The following is a 16,206-nucleotide window of genomic DNA, read 5'->3' as shown; positions in this document are numbered from 1 at the left end:
TCACGTGTCAAACTATATGAACTCAAAGCCCTTCCACTGAAGGAACGGACTATTTTTTTCCAAGCTATTCAAATAACCTCTGATTTGCACCACCATTATCATGCTGTCTTCTCTTCCAGGATTCCCACTTTCCAGTAAGCCTACTGGCACAGCTCAGTCTTACACATTGACAGCAATCCTTTACTGAGGGAAGTAGCTGAAGATGGACCAAAAGACAACACTCACCCCACTGAGACTCCTTAAGCTGTACCCAACATACAAATTTTCAAAGCAAGCTCAAGGAACTTCCAAGCCCTTTGAAATGTCAACTACCAAAATTTCTGACAGAAAAGTGTCCCATTAATGAGGATAAAACCCTTCAAACTATACAAGTGGAGTCTCAGCTTTTAAAAAGTGGGAAAACTCAATTCATGTAGACTTACTTTTTCCCAAGTTTGTCTCTCTTCTGAGTTTGCAGAAGCAGGTTCAAGCACGCCAGCCCATCCCTGACCAGTGAGGGCACTTTAGATAATGTTTTGCTTATTTGTAACATCAAGGAATTCACCAAGGAAGGTTCCACTGTCACTTTTACTGTCATCTGACAGATTATCATGTATGTTGCAGCTCTGTAATCCTGTATAGATGATTTCAAGCCCTAGGAAAAGAGACAAAGGTGAATTTTTAACACACACACACACACACACACACACACACACACACAGAACTACTAAAAAATAACCGTAATACATTAACATAAAAATAAGTGTCATTATGACATCCATGGAATCACACTACCTTCTCTATGGGTTAACTTCTAAAGGATCTATAAAGTAACTTTCAAGAAGAGAAAACTGTCATGCAGGGTGCACAGATACAGAAGATATATCCACTAACTGCTGCTCTATTCATTAACAAAGTAACAATCCTAGAGGAAAGAGGATATTAACAGGGGCTGTCCACCCTGACTCCATTTCCTCATCATTTAGCACAAGCCTCTGAAACAAGGCTAATTCAAACTGTGTATCCATTTCTCACAGTTCCAGTCCTCATGCATACAGTTCTTAAGTCTTCATCTGAGGTGTGAAAAAACACTATCCATGGACCTTTACCTGCCTGATGTTTCAAAGCAGGCCAAGTGATATGATAAATTTTACTTGGAAAGTCCCTCTCAAATGTTAGCTGCAGATGCATGTCTGCAGAACACAGTACACTTCACACAGGAAGCAAAACAAAGCTTCAAGTACCTTTTGAATGTAAGGAAGCAGCATAGAGACTATAGTGTTTGTTATCTTCTCTGCGGCACCAAGAGCTGATACAATGGTGGAGGCATAAAACACAAGCAGAACTCTCAATTGAGCTGAGTTGCCAGGACACTCTGAAAAGACCTGGACCACAGAGATATCAGTTGTTCACACATCAGGAAAAAAGAAAACACACATACAGCTTCCTCACAAACCAGCAAAACCTCAGAACTCCAGCATGTAAGATCTACCAGCTCCTGCTGGCACCACTGAAGTCACCATCTCGTCCTAGCAGTAACCCTCACCAGAGGTTACTGCTCCTTCCTGTAGATGAGGTAGAAGTAACATATTCTAGCTCTCTAAATAATTTGAGCTGTCATACATCTTACCCTTCTGACACTATAAAACTAGTTCTCTATTTGGCATTAACTGAAAAAAAAACCAGATAAATTTACTCACCTCCTAACATTCTGAAGTTCTCATTAATATTTGAATATGTACATTTGAAACACCTATGACAACCCTCAAAAAGGATACCCAAATTCCAATCAGTTACAAACTAATAGCAGAAATGACTTTATTATAGAAATTAAAACAAGTACTTTGAAGTGATACAGTATCGTTAAATAATACAGTATTGCCAAATTGTTTTGTCATGTCTCATTCCTTACAAGAATTTCTGATAGACTGTCCGTATAAATAATAAAAGATATTTTCATATTATTTACTAATAAATTACTCCTTATACTGTTTGATCTGTAATTCAAACTATCAGTAAATAGCGTAACATTATACAAAGATGGGGAAAATCAAGTGATAACAAACAAATAATCTGCCAGAATAAATGAACAACCTTCACAGATTTTGCCACCAGCCTGCAGATGAAATCCATGAAATCCAGGTCTTTGTAGCAGTGTGTAATGACAGTACCCCTTGCCAGCGGGACTCCGGGTTTCTTTACATGGTGAAGAAAGTAAAATCAGAACACTCCAAGGTAAAGCGAAGCACCCGAAGCAAAAATTAATATAATCTCTAAATTAATCCTACTGATAAGTTAACATCACTTAAACAGAAACAAGCAATGGAAACCCGCACACCCCTCTGGAATTTTTTGTACCTACATTCAGACAGACAACTGAGAGCATTACATGTAATCTATATTCAAATAAACATGAATTCTAGGAACTGACATACCTTCCTAGTAGTAGCAAATACTTGCACCCTAAAAGCACACTTTAACTTTGCCCAAGCAAAGAGTAATTACAATCAAAGCTTTTTATAAGTAACTTTATATTTGAACAAAGATAGGAGAAACAACAGGTGGGCATCCAGGCTCCAACCCTGCAATTAAATCTTTCCATACAGTTCTACAACTAACCACATGAACAGGTGGACCTGTTCATAAACCCAGTAAGAGAGTTATTATTAATAAAGTCACTCATGTTTATCCCAGCTTGCATCTGTTCAATACTTTACCCTTATTGGATCCATCCAATGCCATTTATGAGTTGGGCTTGTTATATTTAAAAGCTGAATAACTCTCACAAATAGATTAGTCTCGTGATATGGCAGAACACAACCAATCAAACTGTCTTGATTGTAGAGATGGATGTGAAATCTAAGGGAGAAAAAAAAACCCAAACAAAACATTACATCCGCCTTGTGTATATATACATATACACACTTGGTTTTTTAGCAAGATGAGAGATCACTTCCACACTGACTCAGACATATGGTCCACCTACAGTCCAGAATCCCAAGGTGGCCCCTAGCCTGCATGTGCTACAGGAGAGAAACACTGCTACCAATTTTTTCCTCACTCATTTTAGATTCCTACAGAACTTCAGATTGCCGTATTTTCTTCTGCATAGATTTCAATATTAAACCAGACATTACAATAATCTAGCATGAATTTCAGTATAATATATATATTGGAAAAAAGTTGTGATTAACAGGCTGTATCAACAAAATCACCCACTCTCCCATGACATATTACATTTTCTGCATCTGGACAGGAAAATGTATATAAATAAATACAACACCACTCACAAAATAATCGGTTTGTTTTTTCTTCACACCTTTCTCCATAACCCTGAAACAAGAATACTTAGCCCATGTTATAATATAGGGGCATGCTAGCCATGGTTCACAGTTAATACTGAAAATTAGCCATCTTACACAGCCCATTGCTAAAAGTGTATTATGTAAATGCCTCTCTAAGTCCTCTGTAAGACGGCTAGAGCTGGGCAAATTTGGTGAAAACCAGGCACGGAAATAATTGCTTTTATACAGAATATCATGACAGATCAAAATTTTCACAGGGATTTATCAAAATAAAACATCTAATTGGAAAACAAGACCATCTGGCCCCATACAGACTAAGCCTAAAGGTACATTTTAACATTTTAACCTCGGTTTTGGTTTGTTGTTTTTGTGGTGTTTTTTTTTTCCTCCGAAAAATTAAAGTAACATTATTTGAAATTATTCTAATTAGGGAAAACAATCTGACATTTCTAGTAGCGTTATCTGTTGACATGTAGGATATTCAGTGGATTACCTGTGAATCAGCCATTCAAGGCACTTCTGGGCTGGTTTAAGCATAAAATAAGGGGACAGGTGAATCAGGAACAATGAAATATTCTTATTGAGCTGCTGATTTACTGCCTTAGACTGAACACTGCGCTCCAGGCCTTTGGACGTGGAACTAAACAAACTGGACTGGAACACTTCAAATGAAGGATCAATTCCAATCAGTTCTTCTAAGCCAGTGCATCCTGTGGAAAAAAAAACAGAAGAATGCTTTAAATGCAACAGTTCTTTTTCCTAGTCCTACCCACTTATCTCCTCACTGATATGTCCAACTTCTTTGCTATACTGGTATACATTACAGTCACTAAGAACGCTAAACCAAATAGTAAACAGGTCTAACAACAAAATGTTTGCTACGCTTAAAGTATTTAGCTGAGAAAGAACTCTCACAGGTAGGCAGCAGTCTGAGAAAGGTGAACTGTGCTCTCCATTTGCAAGACTGCATCTGGAGTAAGTACTACGTACAATTCTGAGCTCGTCAGTAGAAGAAAAACATTGCCATATAGGAGTGAGTCCAGCAGAGGAACACGAATATGGCAAGGGGAATGGAAAATAACACAGAAGGAAAAGAAGGAACTGAGTTTGTTCAGCCTGGAGAAGACAGAACCAAAACGAAATCTTCCTGCTAACTACTTAATGGGATATAGTGTAGGTTTTCTAGAAGAGGGAGCCAGGCTCTCCTCCGAGATCCACACTGGAAGGATGGGAAGCAACAGATGCAAGATGGAGCATATGAAACTTCCAGCCAACATACAGATTTTATTCTTTTTTTTTAAACACTGGGGTGGTCAAACTGAATTAGAGGCTAAATATCGGATCAGAAACCATAAAACCTCCATCCTCAAACTGAACCAGACACAGCCCTGTAAATATTAATGGCTAATCCCAAAGGAGGCAACTTCAGCTGAAAGAAAGAAACCAGGCAGCTGACTGAAACGTGGGGTTTAAAAATTATTATATGCAGCAGTTCTATAGTAACTATTTAAGAAACCCCAAAATGCTCTGTGTTGCATCAAAGACATACATATCTACAATCTTGTTAGGTAAAATTGATTTATGGTATCAATCTTCATGGTTTTAGAGAACAGTTTTCTTATTCAAGAAGCATCCCATTCCTAGGTAAAGTTCTATATAAAAAATAAAAAGAGATGAGCACAATGGGTTTGAAATTTTTAAATCTCTTCTGCCACTTTACATTACTTATGGCCATAAAGTTACCAAAAAGCAGGGCATCTCAGCATGTTATCATGAAATCAGAGAATTATGGTTGGAAGGGACCATGGACGATCTCCAGTCCAACGTCCCACTTAAAGCAGGGTTAGCCCTGACATCACACCAAGTTCCTCAAGGCATTACTCAGTTGCAGTTTTCAAAAGGATGGAGAGCACAACCTCCCTGGACAACCTGTTCAACTGCTTGACTGTCCTCAGAGATAAGATGCTTCTTTTATATCCAGTCTGAACCTCTATTGTTTCAACTTACACCCTATCCTCCAGCCATACCCTTCTCTGGACCACCTGATCCACTTGAACTCTCCACACAGGTATCCCCAGGCTGCTCCTAGAGCCCTCAAAGCCTTCCCTTCTCCACTTCTCCAGACTGAGACCAGAGATGTTCTTCCCACCAACCTCCCATTATAGGGCAAATTCTCCAGCTCTCACCCACTTTGGGGTCCCCGACTCTTCACATGCCCAGAAATGCGCTCCAATAGGACCCACTCCATTATTTCCCCGAGGACCGGAGTGATGCTGACTACCCTGTAGTTTCCGAATCACCCTTCCAGCTTCTTTTGAATACGGGTTTGGCCCTCCCATTTATCTTTTTTGGGTAGATGATTTTCAAAGTCACGGCATCCGGACAGCCCAACTCACCCATTGCAAAGAACGTGTCCCTGTCAATGGTAGCGGCTTCCTTGCTACTGAAGAGCAGCGATGCTACTTCGCTGCGGTTTAGGAGGCTGGGATCATTCTGGGGAAGCGCCAGCCGCTTCAGCTGCTCCGCGAGGGACGTCATGCTCCGAGTGCCCGGGAAAGCAGCCTCCAAACAAACCTAACGAAAGGGAAGCGGACCAGGCCCGCCGGTAACGCAGCTGCACGGACACACGCCGCCTCCCCCCAGCTCCCGCTGCGGGCCCCGCCGCCAGCTGCCCCCCGAGGGGCGCGCACAGGCGGGGATGGTCAGGGCCCAGCCAAGCCGGGAAGACGCGAGACAGCGGCCGGCGGTGACAGCGCACCCGGTCCCGGTCCCGGTCCCGGTCCTCAACACCGACCTGGCTCCGCGCTGCACCACTCCACGCCGGACCCCACGTGCCCTGCGCGCTCCGCTAACCCGGAAGCGAAACGGGAAGTTCCCTCCCAGGCCCGGCGCAGAGCCGCTCGCCTGGTCCCGCCGGCGGGAGCGCTGCTGAGCAGGCGCTGCCGTGCCGGAGGGGGCCCGTGGTCTGTGGGTGCTGTGGGTGCTGTGGGTGCTGTGGGTGCTGTGGGTGCTAAGGGCGGGCTCGCGAGTCCGGGCGGCTGCCTCACAGTGCAGCCCTGGGCCAGGCGAGGGTGTGGAGCCCCGCAGCGCCGGCGAGCGGGTGGTTTGGATGCCGCCGTGCCTGTGAAGAGGTTTTGTGCTGACTCCGGCAAGGCAGCAGCTCAGGCTGCTGGTGTAAGGGTGTGCGCAACAGCTGATGTTCACCGTAGGATTTTTCCGTATCTGGAGTGAGATGGTACTGTCTGGGAAGTGCGGTACTCCTATGAGGAAAAGGTCTTGAAAGCTACAGCAGTGTGTGTAGGCTAGATCCCAGCTGCAGCACCATGGCTTGTAGGATAGAAGAGCCCTCTAAAAATCAACCAGCCTAGCCCCAGAGCAGGGCCAGTTTAGAGCAAGTCGCTCAGAGTTTTGTTCAGTTGCATTTGGAGTATCTCTTTGGAGAATTCCACAGCTTCCCTAAGCGTCTCATGCCAGGTTTGGTTACCTTCAGATTTGAAAGAAATCCCTCATATTAAAACCCATGGTTGGACAGGTTGAATGGGGCTTTGAGCAACCTGGTCTACTGGAAGGTGTCCCTGCTCATGGGAGTTGGAACTAGATCGTCACTGTCCCTAGGAGTGTTCACAAACCATGTAGACGAGGCCCTCAGTGACATGGTTTAGCGGCAGACTTGGCAGTGCTGGGGAACTGTTGGACTCGATGGTCTTGAAGTTCTTTTTCAACCTAGCTGATTCTATGATCCTGTGACTCTATGGACAAACCAGGAGAAGCCTGAAAAAAAAAAGGGGGCAGAAATAAAGCTGACTTCAGTTGATGTCAGCCAATGGACAAAATGGTGCCAAATGTAACCATTCCAACAACCGATCTGTAAAATTATTTCCATATATTTGCTGAGAAGCTGTATAGCTATGGCAGAAATAACAAGTATGTTCACATAGTAAAGCTGTCTTTAATGGCAATCATTTAGCATACAGTATAAACACAAAAAGCTGATAAACATTTAGTGTTGAAGAGGATTGTTTAAATGCTTAACTGTATCCATTAGGAGTATCCACTGATTTCAACAAGACTCTTTGCTTACATTAAGTTAAACCTGTGTAGGAGTGGGATCAAAGGGAGGAAATGAAGCTGGATGTCACTGTGCCTAATCGTATTTACTGGTGCCTTGTCAGCATGTGTTAACTATATATCCTGTTATTTCTGACATGGTATTACCTGGATGTAATGACAGCAGCTGCTGACCTGTTAAGGGTTGTTACCACTGGTGTTTGAGGGATATTACTGATTGCTATAGTTTTTCTGATTGTTCTAACACTGAGATTCTGATCATCTGGCAAATGAGCTGGGTAGGGGTGGTACAAACTAAGAGACCAGTTTATTGCACTTTTCTACATTCCCTGTGGCTTCTGCGCATCTTGTTCCTTTATGAAGCCTTCATGTGACCTTATTTTTAGCATAGTTTAAATCTGCATAAATATGCATGTTTCTGTGTCTAAAAATACCAAACATTAAAATATGCAGATTTCACAAAGGACAGAAAGCTGTTTCTAAACCAGAAAACTAGTAATTTTTTAGCAACATGGTTCATTATTTGAATACTCTAACCAGAAAGATAAACCAGAAGTTTTAAATGCTAAAATGTGTTCAGGTTTTCCAGTACTCCAGGTTTTCCGTGGTGAGCTGCAAGACAAGAGTTTTATACCTTTGTGCTTTTTGTTCCATCCTTATTTGGTTTCAAAGTAAAGCTGGGATTCCGTTTGGAAGCTAATTGGAGGAACATAAATACCTTCTGCAGAAGGAAAAATATTTGTTCATTTCATTCTAAAAACCTTTTTCCTGGGAAAAATTCAAACCCAGGAAGTCTATTAAGAAATATGCTTAGTTTGCACTGTAATTGTCCACTGGTGAAGCTGAATATCACAGAGATTTCCTCCATGCTGGACTACAAGGAGGTGCTTTTCTGAACTTAAATCCAAGCCACTTTCAGCTAGTCGCCTTGGTTCTCAGTGCCTGCATCTTCATATAGCTTGTCTGTACAGATGTACAAAGCCATACTACAGCAGAGATCACCTCTGCTGATGGCTGCTATTAAACTGCATTTGACCAATTAGATTGCCTGTTAAAAAATCCACTAATTTTTATATGGAAAAAAAAGATCTGTTTCAAATGTTTTCTGCCAGCCCGTTCACTCATAAGCATTGGTGTTTGAAAAGATTTGACTGAGAATTGCAAACATTATGGCATATTTAATGTTCTTTACATCTGGGTAAATTTGCGCTATTGCTGGGGCAAATATAATTGATGTCTTTACAGAGAGAACTATCTAGTCTTTATACCCCTTTACTTCCAAGTCACCTCACCAGCTGTGCATATATAGGGCTATATCTACCTTGGGAAGTGATGCAACCCAGAAGGAGGAAATCTGTAGAATGACGTGGTGCTGAAGAACCCTCACGGCATGGTGTGTCAGAGGTTTTGTGCAGACTAGATCTTGTTATGCCCTATACACCAAACTCCTGTTAGGTACAATCCCAGAGTGCATCTTCTGGTTTGGTTTCATGAGTAGGCAACAGGTGGTGAGGGATTTCATTTTAAAAGGAAAAGAGAATAATTTCATACAGAAAAGGAGTGTACAGTAGCATTCACTAGCAATAGATCAAAATGAAGGTAAGGAATTGAGTACTGCCTATAGAATTTATTTACATACAAAGAGTGCTCTTAAGTACTCTGAAAAGCTTATTAATTCATTTGCTAAGATGATGCTTCTTTTTCCTTCTTGTACCACCTCCTGTAGTCCTGCGAGCCGCCATAATTTTGGATTGCTACAACAGTTTGGAAGGAGATTGAAGGGAACCACCTTCTGTGTGCTTCACTGTCACTTGCTAATACTCTTGGTATGTTCTCTGATGTTTCCCCATGCCATTTCTAATAGGGAGTGTGACAGTGCCTGACATCTAAAATGTAATCTGATTGCAGCATAATGAAGTAATACTAAAATCTTTCTAATATATGTGCAAAGGAGACTGTAACTTCCTTAGAGTGTATCAAGTTTTCTAAATTTTTAAGCAACAATAGATGCTGACAGGTATCTGTGTTTAATGTGGCTACAGGTATGCTAACTGACCTGTAAACCAATCTGTATTCTGGAGCAATGGCTTCATATTTTGTAAGTCAAGGTATCCTTATTGTCAAAGGATATATTTTGTTTTGCTGTTGATTGTAGGAGGCATGCCAAAGTTTTGTAGTTTTGCAGGCTGTGCAGTTAAATCTGCTACTAGGAGCTAATCTGTATCCTTTGGTCTTAATTTGTGTAAACATCTGTTCCCTATTGGAACTTTATAATTAAGATTGCATCAAGGGTCTCTGAATTTATAGAGTTACTGTAATTATCAGGAAGAACAGTGCTTCATAACTTAAGGCTGCAGTAATGTATTTTCCTCTGTTTTCAGTTCTTTGTAGTCTCTGTGCCAATGCAGCAGTCGCTCTTCACTTCTGGGCATTATGAAATGATGAGACAATACCCTTCTGCAGCGTATACTTTGATAAGGCCTTCAGGCTGTTATTCATTGCCTAAGCTTTTGTTAGAAGCAATGAAACTGGAGCCATTTTATCATGTAGCAATGCAAATACGTAAAACAAGAGAGCTAAGATTTGTTTTCCCTACCTACACTTCCTTCCCTAAGGGCTTGATCTTTTGTGCTCACATTAGTGAAACTCAGGGTTAATTCTGATGAGGTCAGTGAAGTTGTATGAATGTGCAGCTGATGTAACTGGAGTCCGAAACAAGCATGATTTGATGATGGTTACAGGGAATTTCAGTTCTCATTGCTGGAACATGACTGAAGGGAGAATAAATCTTCAGCTGAACTGAAGGGCTGGAAGAAGCTTCCATGCTAGGCAGTGTATCAAGCACATCATCGACTTACTGACTACTGTGGCAGGCAGAATCACATTTCCCTGGCTTTTCTTGGAAAATCTACTGCAGCTTCCCCCAGCCATAAATTCTCATGTGTAGCTGCATTCCAGATCTAATAATAAATAGAAGCCCTCTGGATGGGGTGATGGGAAGCTATTTTGGGGATTTTACTGTATCAAAGGCTTTCTGATGTGGTAATTGTCGTGTTTAAACCCAGTCAGGCAACTCGTTCACTCACTCCCCCCCTTCTTTCCTTCCCCCTACTCCCGGAGGGACGGAGAGGAGAATCGAGCACACACACCCCCCCCAGCCCGACCAAGCACTGACTGATACCTCCTCCCACCCCGCAGTCTCCCAGCCCTTCCGGCTAACTCCCAGTTACATCCTGGGCATGACGTGCTGTGGTATGGAATACCTCTTTGGTCAGTTTGGGTCAGGTGTCCTGTCTCTGCTTCCTCCCGGCTTCCCCTCCTCCCTGGCAGAGCACGAGGCTCACAAAGTCCTTGGCCAAACCAAAACATTATTGTTATCAGCTCTGTTCCCAGGCCAAAAGTCAAAACACAGCACTGCACCAGCTACCAAGAAGGAGAAAAATGACTGCTACTGCTGAACCCAGGACAGTAATATAAACTGGGTGCTTTTGCATGAAAATTATTGTAAAGGAAGATTTTAAATATGTATTCTGAATAATTAGAAATAAAACCCAAATAAACAAGCTAGCTTCAGCTAGGCACATGCAGAGAAATCATTGGCTTGAAAAGGGTAGGTAATAGTCATCTTTGTAATTTTGTAGGTCTAGTTTGACCCAAAAACATCACAGAGTGTAAGGAAGATAAATGGAGATGGTGAAAAATGGAAGAAAAAAGCAGTCCTTTCAGTGCTGAGCAATTTGATGAATTGTGATTTTTTTTGTTTATTGTTTGAAAACTCAAACTAGAAAGTTGAATTTTAATGACTGCACAATTGTTGCAATGAAAAACAGGAAGATGTCTCATAATTGCTGTGATTGTGATAGTCCCTTGTCATGATGTGGTATTTATTAGGCTGGGAAATATGATACTGTGTGCGTATGTTAGCTGTTTATTATTGTGAAAAGGTACCTGTGCCAGACAATCTACTGAGAGAGTAGGTGTCATAGATGTACTGTGTGGTAGTTGTGGGTCACGCTGTTTAATATATTGGGAGAACTTTGTAATCGGAGTGTAGCAATGTGGCCATTAGGGCCTTGAATGTAATAAGCAGTAAGGAGAGTTTTGTGTATGTGTACTAGACGTGTCTCTTCTTTCACAGCAGGGCTGTAAACAGTAAAAGAGACAACAAAATGAAGGATGTGGAGAAGGAAAAAGGGATCAATAGGGAACATACTTAACACAGATACATTTCTTACTGCAGTATACTGTCTTGCTATCATCTCCTTCAATTGCCAGTTATTCAAACAACTGCCAGGCACTGGAATAGGAGTAGATCTCATATGGTGCAACTATCCATTCCTGATCTGCAGCTGTTGGAACCTCTATTTGCTTGTCAGACAACCATTTGTTGGGGTTTTTTGAAATGCTGATATGGATCACAGCTCTTGCCCTGAAGGAGAAAGTGTCATTCCTGTCTGGGTGCACATTTCAGCTTTTTTCCAGGTTGGCCATTGGAGCCAGTACTGCTTTCATTTCTTCATTTGCCCCAGTCATTGCCAGTCCATGGGCCTTGTCCATACCTGGTGAGTATGTGGTTTGAACTAGAATGAGCTCCCAACTTTACATGGTAATGCCTGAAAACAGTATGATCCACATTTAGTACCAGAGAGAAGAATATATATCTGCCAGTTTTGCTGTTCCATTATATTCAGTTACATGTTTTTATCTATCCACTTTCAAAAATTTATTTATTTTATATATTTTTTTTTGTGTAGGAATGAGTCATGTGTTCATGTAATGTCTACTGGGAACACTAGGAACAACTGAACATATATATGTGTATCTGCATTTCAGTGCCATTTTAAAACATTTTTTGCTTTTGTATTGCCTTTATTGTGCATTGGAAGCTGTTTACACTGTTACGCATCTTTGGAATGCTTGGGAAAAGCCCCTGTTATTAGAAGAAATAATGTGTTTGATTTAGATGATGAGGGCATACAACTGAGTTTACTGGTGGTAAGCCTCGATTTCCAAATTTGCTGATTTACTAGATGTGCCATGTTTACAGAGTTAAGATAGCGGCCCTGCTGTCTCGAGGTGATGTAAAGGCTCTGTGCTGCCTTTCATAAGATAATCTTGACAACTGGAAATGTTCTTTATAACGGCTAATAACTCTTACTGACAAAAGTATATGTCAGTGTTTTCTTTGATGCATTTCTTACACTCTCATTCTGCATACTTTGTGTACACCGGTGACTTAAGAGAGTTCTCCGCAGAGAAACTACCTGGGAGAGAATTAAAGGCCCAGTGACATCAGAGGCAGCTCCTTGGGCACACTGAGAGAAGGGTGCTATTTCTGCAGAAGGCTAGACAGGCACTTAGTATACTAGGTAGGAAGGCAGCCTGGTCTTGAACATGTGGTGAAGGGGAGTGTGTGGTGCTAAGAATCACGTGATTCTGCCACTGATGCTGATACATCTCTTTTAAATAAGCCTGGCGGTGAGGGATAAAACAGTTCCTGCTGCAATGCTCTCAAATACAAAACCACTTCAAAATCTTACTTGCTTTACTTGTAGTAGCATCCCTTTGGTTTGCAACGCCATCTGATTCTTAAAAGTATGGTGATGTATGTGCCTTGTTTTAGTCTGCAGAGGGGGAACAAAAATGTAAACAATTTATGACTCATTTAATCTTAAAAATGTGCGTTGTCTGACTGTGTCATTATAACACATTTAAAGACTTGTGTGTGAACTACAACAGACAGATCTGAGATGCAAAACATGGTGTTCTTTCTTGAGCAGAAGCTGTAATGGTTATGTAACTGTAAGACCTCACTGAAAACCTTGAATGCTTTCCTTAGTTTTTTTTTATTAAATGTCATTCAATTCAGAGCTTATTTCTAATTACTTAATTTATCATGTATTTATAATTAGCTGTAGAATGTATATCTTAAAAGACCATCAAGATCACAAGTCAATGATTGATAGACTATGCCAGTTAAGTTTCCTAAGTGATCTTAATTCAGCTGTGTCACAATGCAGACCTTGGCTGCTTAGCCACAAACTACTTTGTTTCCAGAAATCCTTCTGTTTCAGAGTACTGCATAAACAATAAACAGTGCTCTGCAGCATTATAATTTCTCTTTTTTGCTCAATGAAGGTCTGTTGCACTCATCTGAAGCATGTTCATGATACATAATTTGTGATTTTTGGCTCTGGTCATCACAGTGTTGGTATTTGTCTTCAAGTATTCCACATCTCTTGGGTATTTGATTTTCACATATTTCCTTATTCTTCATAGCATTAGTATTATTCCTGGCCTACAAAAAGAAAACTGAGGCACATACTCCAAACTGTTCATAGTTCCATTTCCTCATTCAGTGGGTGGTTTTAGGAGAATGAATGCTGGTACTGTGAAGTCTGTCTTTTCCCTAAATATCTTAGAGAGTACAACTGCATATTGTCCTTTTGCCCACTTGGTGTTTTGCACCTTCAGGTCCAGCAGAATCCTGTATTTGTCTGTTATTTCCATCACACGTTGTTTTAAACATTCTCTCCTGCAATTGAAAGCACAGTCTGAGACTCTCCTGACTTCCACACTTGTACTTACCAGTAAAAAATCAGGCCCTGCAAAAATAAGAGCCTGATTGGCCTAATTTTCCATAGATCACCTGTGTGCCAGGTTTACCCATAGAGGAGACGTAATGGGGGTTGCTGAGCCATGTGGAACAACTGAAAAGGTGTCTTTGTGTTCTAGAAGTGCATCTGTAACTGAATAGACTCCCCTAGAGAAGTCCAAGCTATATTTGAACTGCAAATCTAGACTGCACATTAGCATAACTCCACTGCATTTATCCTATAGACAAACTGGTTTCAAAGTGAAGAAACACACAAATACTCTCCTCTCCTCTTTTGCTTATGCTAAATGGGACTTACACAGAGAGAGAGGTGAGCCAGTTAAGAAAAAAAGGACTTGTCCACATTCAGAGGGATTGACATTCTGCAAGAGCCTTCACCATGAGTAGGTTTTGCTGGTAAATCAGAAGAGCAACTGGTCTCATACTGGAAAGTATGTTGTGCAAAACTGATATCATTGCTCCTGAGATGAGAATATGGCCAAAGTCAGTGAGAGAGATCATAGTTGGACAGGGAACAATTGTCTTCAGAACAGGAATTGGAAAATTCAAGCCTTGCTGCTTTCATGTCAGGCATAGCAGGAATGTTGCTTGTTTTCTCAGTGCTGATTCTTAATACAGCTGAGTGTCAAAGTAAAGCTTTGTGGGGCAGGACGTAAGTGTAACAGTTCTGGAAAAAGAAAACTTGTGCTATACATGTTGCAAAAAGAACATGTTATCCTTGTTTGTCAGTAATTCAGGTTATGCCTAACACTGCCTTAGAGATGAATTAATTGTCTGTTTTACTAATCTTTGTATTGCTGCTGTGGAATGAATAGTAAGTTGTAGCTAGTATTCATTGTAACAGACTGGCAATTTGTTCAACCAGCTTTCCTTCTTGAATGTGTAACCTTAATTTCATTAATGTTAGTGAAATTACACCAGTATATCTGGAAAGAGAAATGAGGGCATTAAGACTGCAACTTGTCTAAGGTCATTCAGTCAATCCATACAAATGCCGAGTGTAGAACACAGCAGTGTCTGATATCCAGTGCCCATATCCTGTGCCCATAATCTCTACCTCATACCTCAGTGACTTAAAACCTGCCAGGTCTCCTCTGTGCCCCTTAGATAATTCTGGAAACTCTGACTTAGTTGATGATGCTTGTTTCTAGATAAATAAAGGCATGTTGTCTGTGCATTCCTCACACACATCTCTGTTCTCTCTTTTCAGTGTGGCCAAAACTATTGCTGAATAATGTGCTTTTTTAGACAAATAGTCTTGGGTAAATCAGTTATGGGTCAGAGGCTGGCTCACTAAGGGATTTTTTAACTAGTTCTATTCATGAAGTACAAATTGTACAGTCAGTTGCAGGCTTTCACATTGCTCTGGTCACACACTTTCTTCCTTGCTTAATATCTTTGTGTGATAAGGCTAAGCCAGCATAAACCAGGAACACAGCCAGGATTCTGGAAACACGATGATGTGAAGGTTTCTTCAGGAGGTTTGTAACAGGCCATGCTATACCCCTAGTCCTGCCCATTGCATTCTCGTCACTGAACCATTTTTAAAATCCTGGATCTGCCTCACCATTTTTTCCGATCTTATGCCAGCACTATTTGCAGTTTCCCCACCTGTTCCTGTGTGTATTACGTTGTAACTGTGCGTATTGCTCTACAACTTCAGAGTGCTAGCAGTCCAACCGCAGCGTTGTGTGTGAACTGCCATATACATTTCCCAGTTTTTCCTTTGATGTTACATTTCTAATCCATGCAAAGCATTTGTTGAAGCTTCTGATATTATTTAGTTAATTTAGTGATTTAATCTTTGTGAGTTGCATCTACCCAGACAAGAACCATTAAACACAAAAGGCACCCACAAGAGGCTAGGTGAAGAGATAATGGTTTATTCTGAAATATTTAATAGAAATACGTCAGAATGTAAGGTTTGAGGGCTCTTCTCATTCAGGAAAGGTGATCTTGTGTAGTGTTGCCTGGCAGTCGCCATCACAAGGGGGTTTGCCGCCGCTGTATTACGTCTTTCAGCACTCGCATTGCAGTTTTTGATTGTTATTATGTAGCACAGTACTGCCTAGTGATACTGTGGCAGAGACCAGATGTGGAGCGTTTCCTACTACTATCTGCCTAAGAATCAGGACCATCTGCTACGCGGGCTGCAAGGCAGCAAGTGTGGCCCTACAAATAGTAGGGACACCCCCTCCAGAGTATAAGGGACCCTGAATGCCTGAGCAAGCCTGACAT

General features: G+C 41.3%; 1 protein-coding gene across 1 annotated transcript in view; it reads right to left on the bottom strand.

The window, feature by feature from the left end:
• Positions 1–6,009, bottom strand: part of HEATR1 (HEAT repeat containing 1) — a 36,885-nt gene extending 30,876 nt beyond the window's left edge. The window contains exons 1-6 of the mRNA XM_062637406.1: positions 5,681–6,009; positions 3,778–3,994; positions 2,697–2,838; positions 2,074–2,175; positions 1,224–1,364; positions 423–634 (exon numbers count right to left, since the gene is read on the bottom strand). Of these exons, the coding sequence (XP_062493390.1) occupies positions 423–634; positions 1,224–1,364; positions 2,074–2,175; positions 2,697–2,838; positions 3,778–3,994; positions 5,681–5,822 (956 nt within the window). The 5' untranslated portion in view covers positions 5,823–6,009. The remainder of the gene's footprint in view (positions 1–422; positions 635–1,223; positions 1,365–2,073; positions 2,176–2,696; positions 2,839–3,777; positions 3,995–5,680) is intronic.
• Positions 6,010–16,206: the final 10,197 nt, after the last annotated feature.

The sequence above is a fragment of the Pezoporus occidentalis genome, unplaced genomic scaffold, assembly GCF_034315485.1.
Source record: "Pezoporus occidentalis ecotype Australia unplaced genomic scaffold, CSIRO_AGI_Poc_V1 ctg52, whole genome shotgun sequence".
In the NCBI taxonomy this organism is placed as follows: Eukaryota; Metazoa; Chordata; class Aves; order Psittaciformes; family Psittacidae; genus Pezoporus; species Pezoporus occidentalis.
The sequence above is the reverse complement of the archived record's forward strand: the minus strand, read 5'-3'. Positions and strand labels throughout refer to the sequence as shown.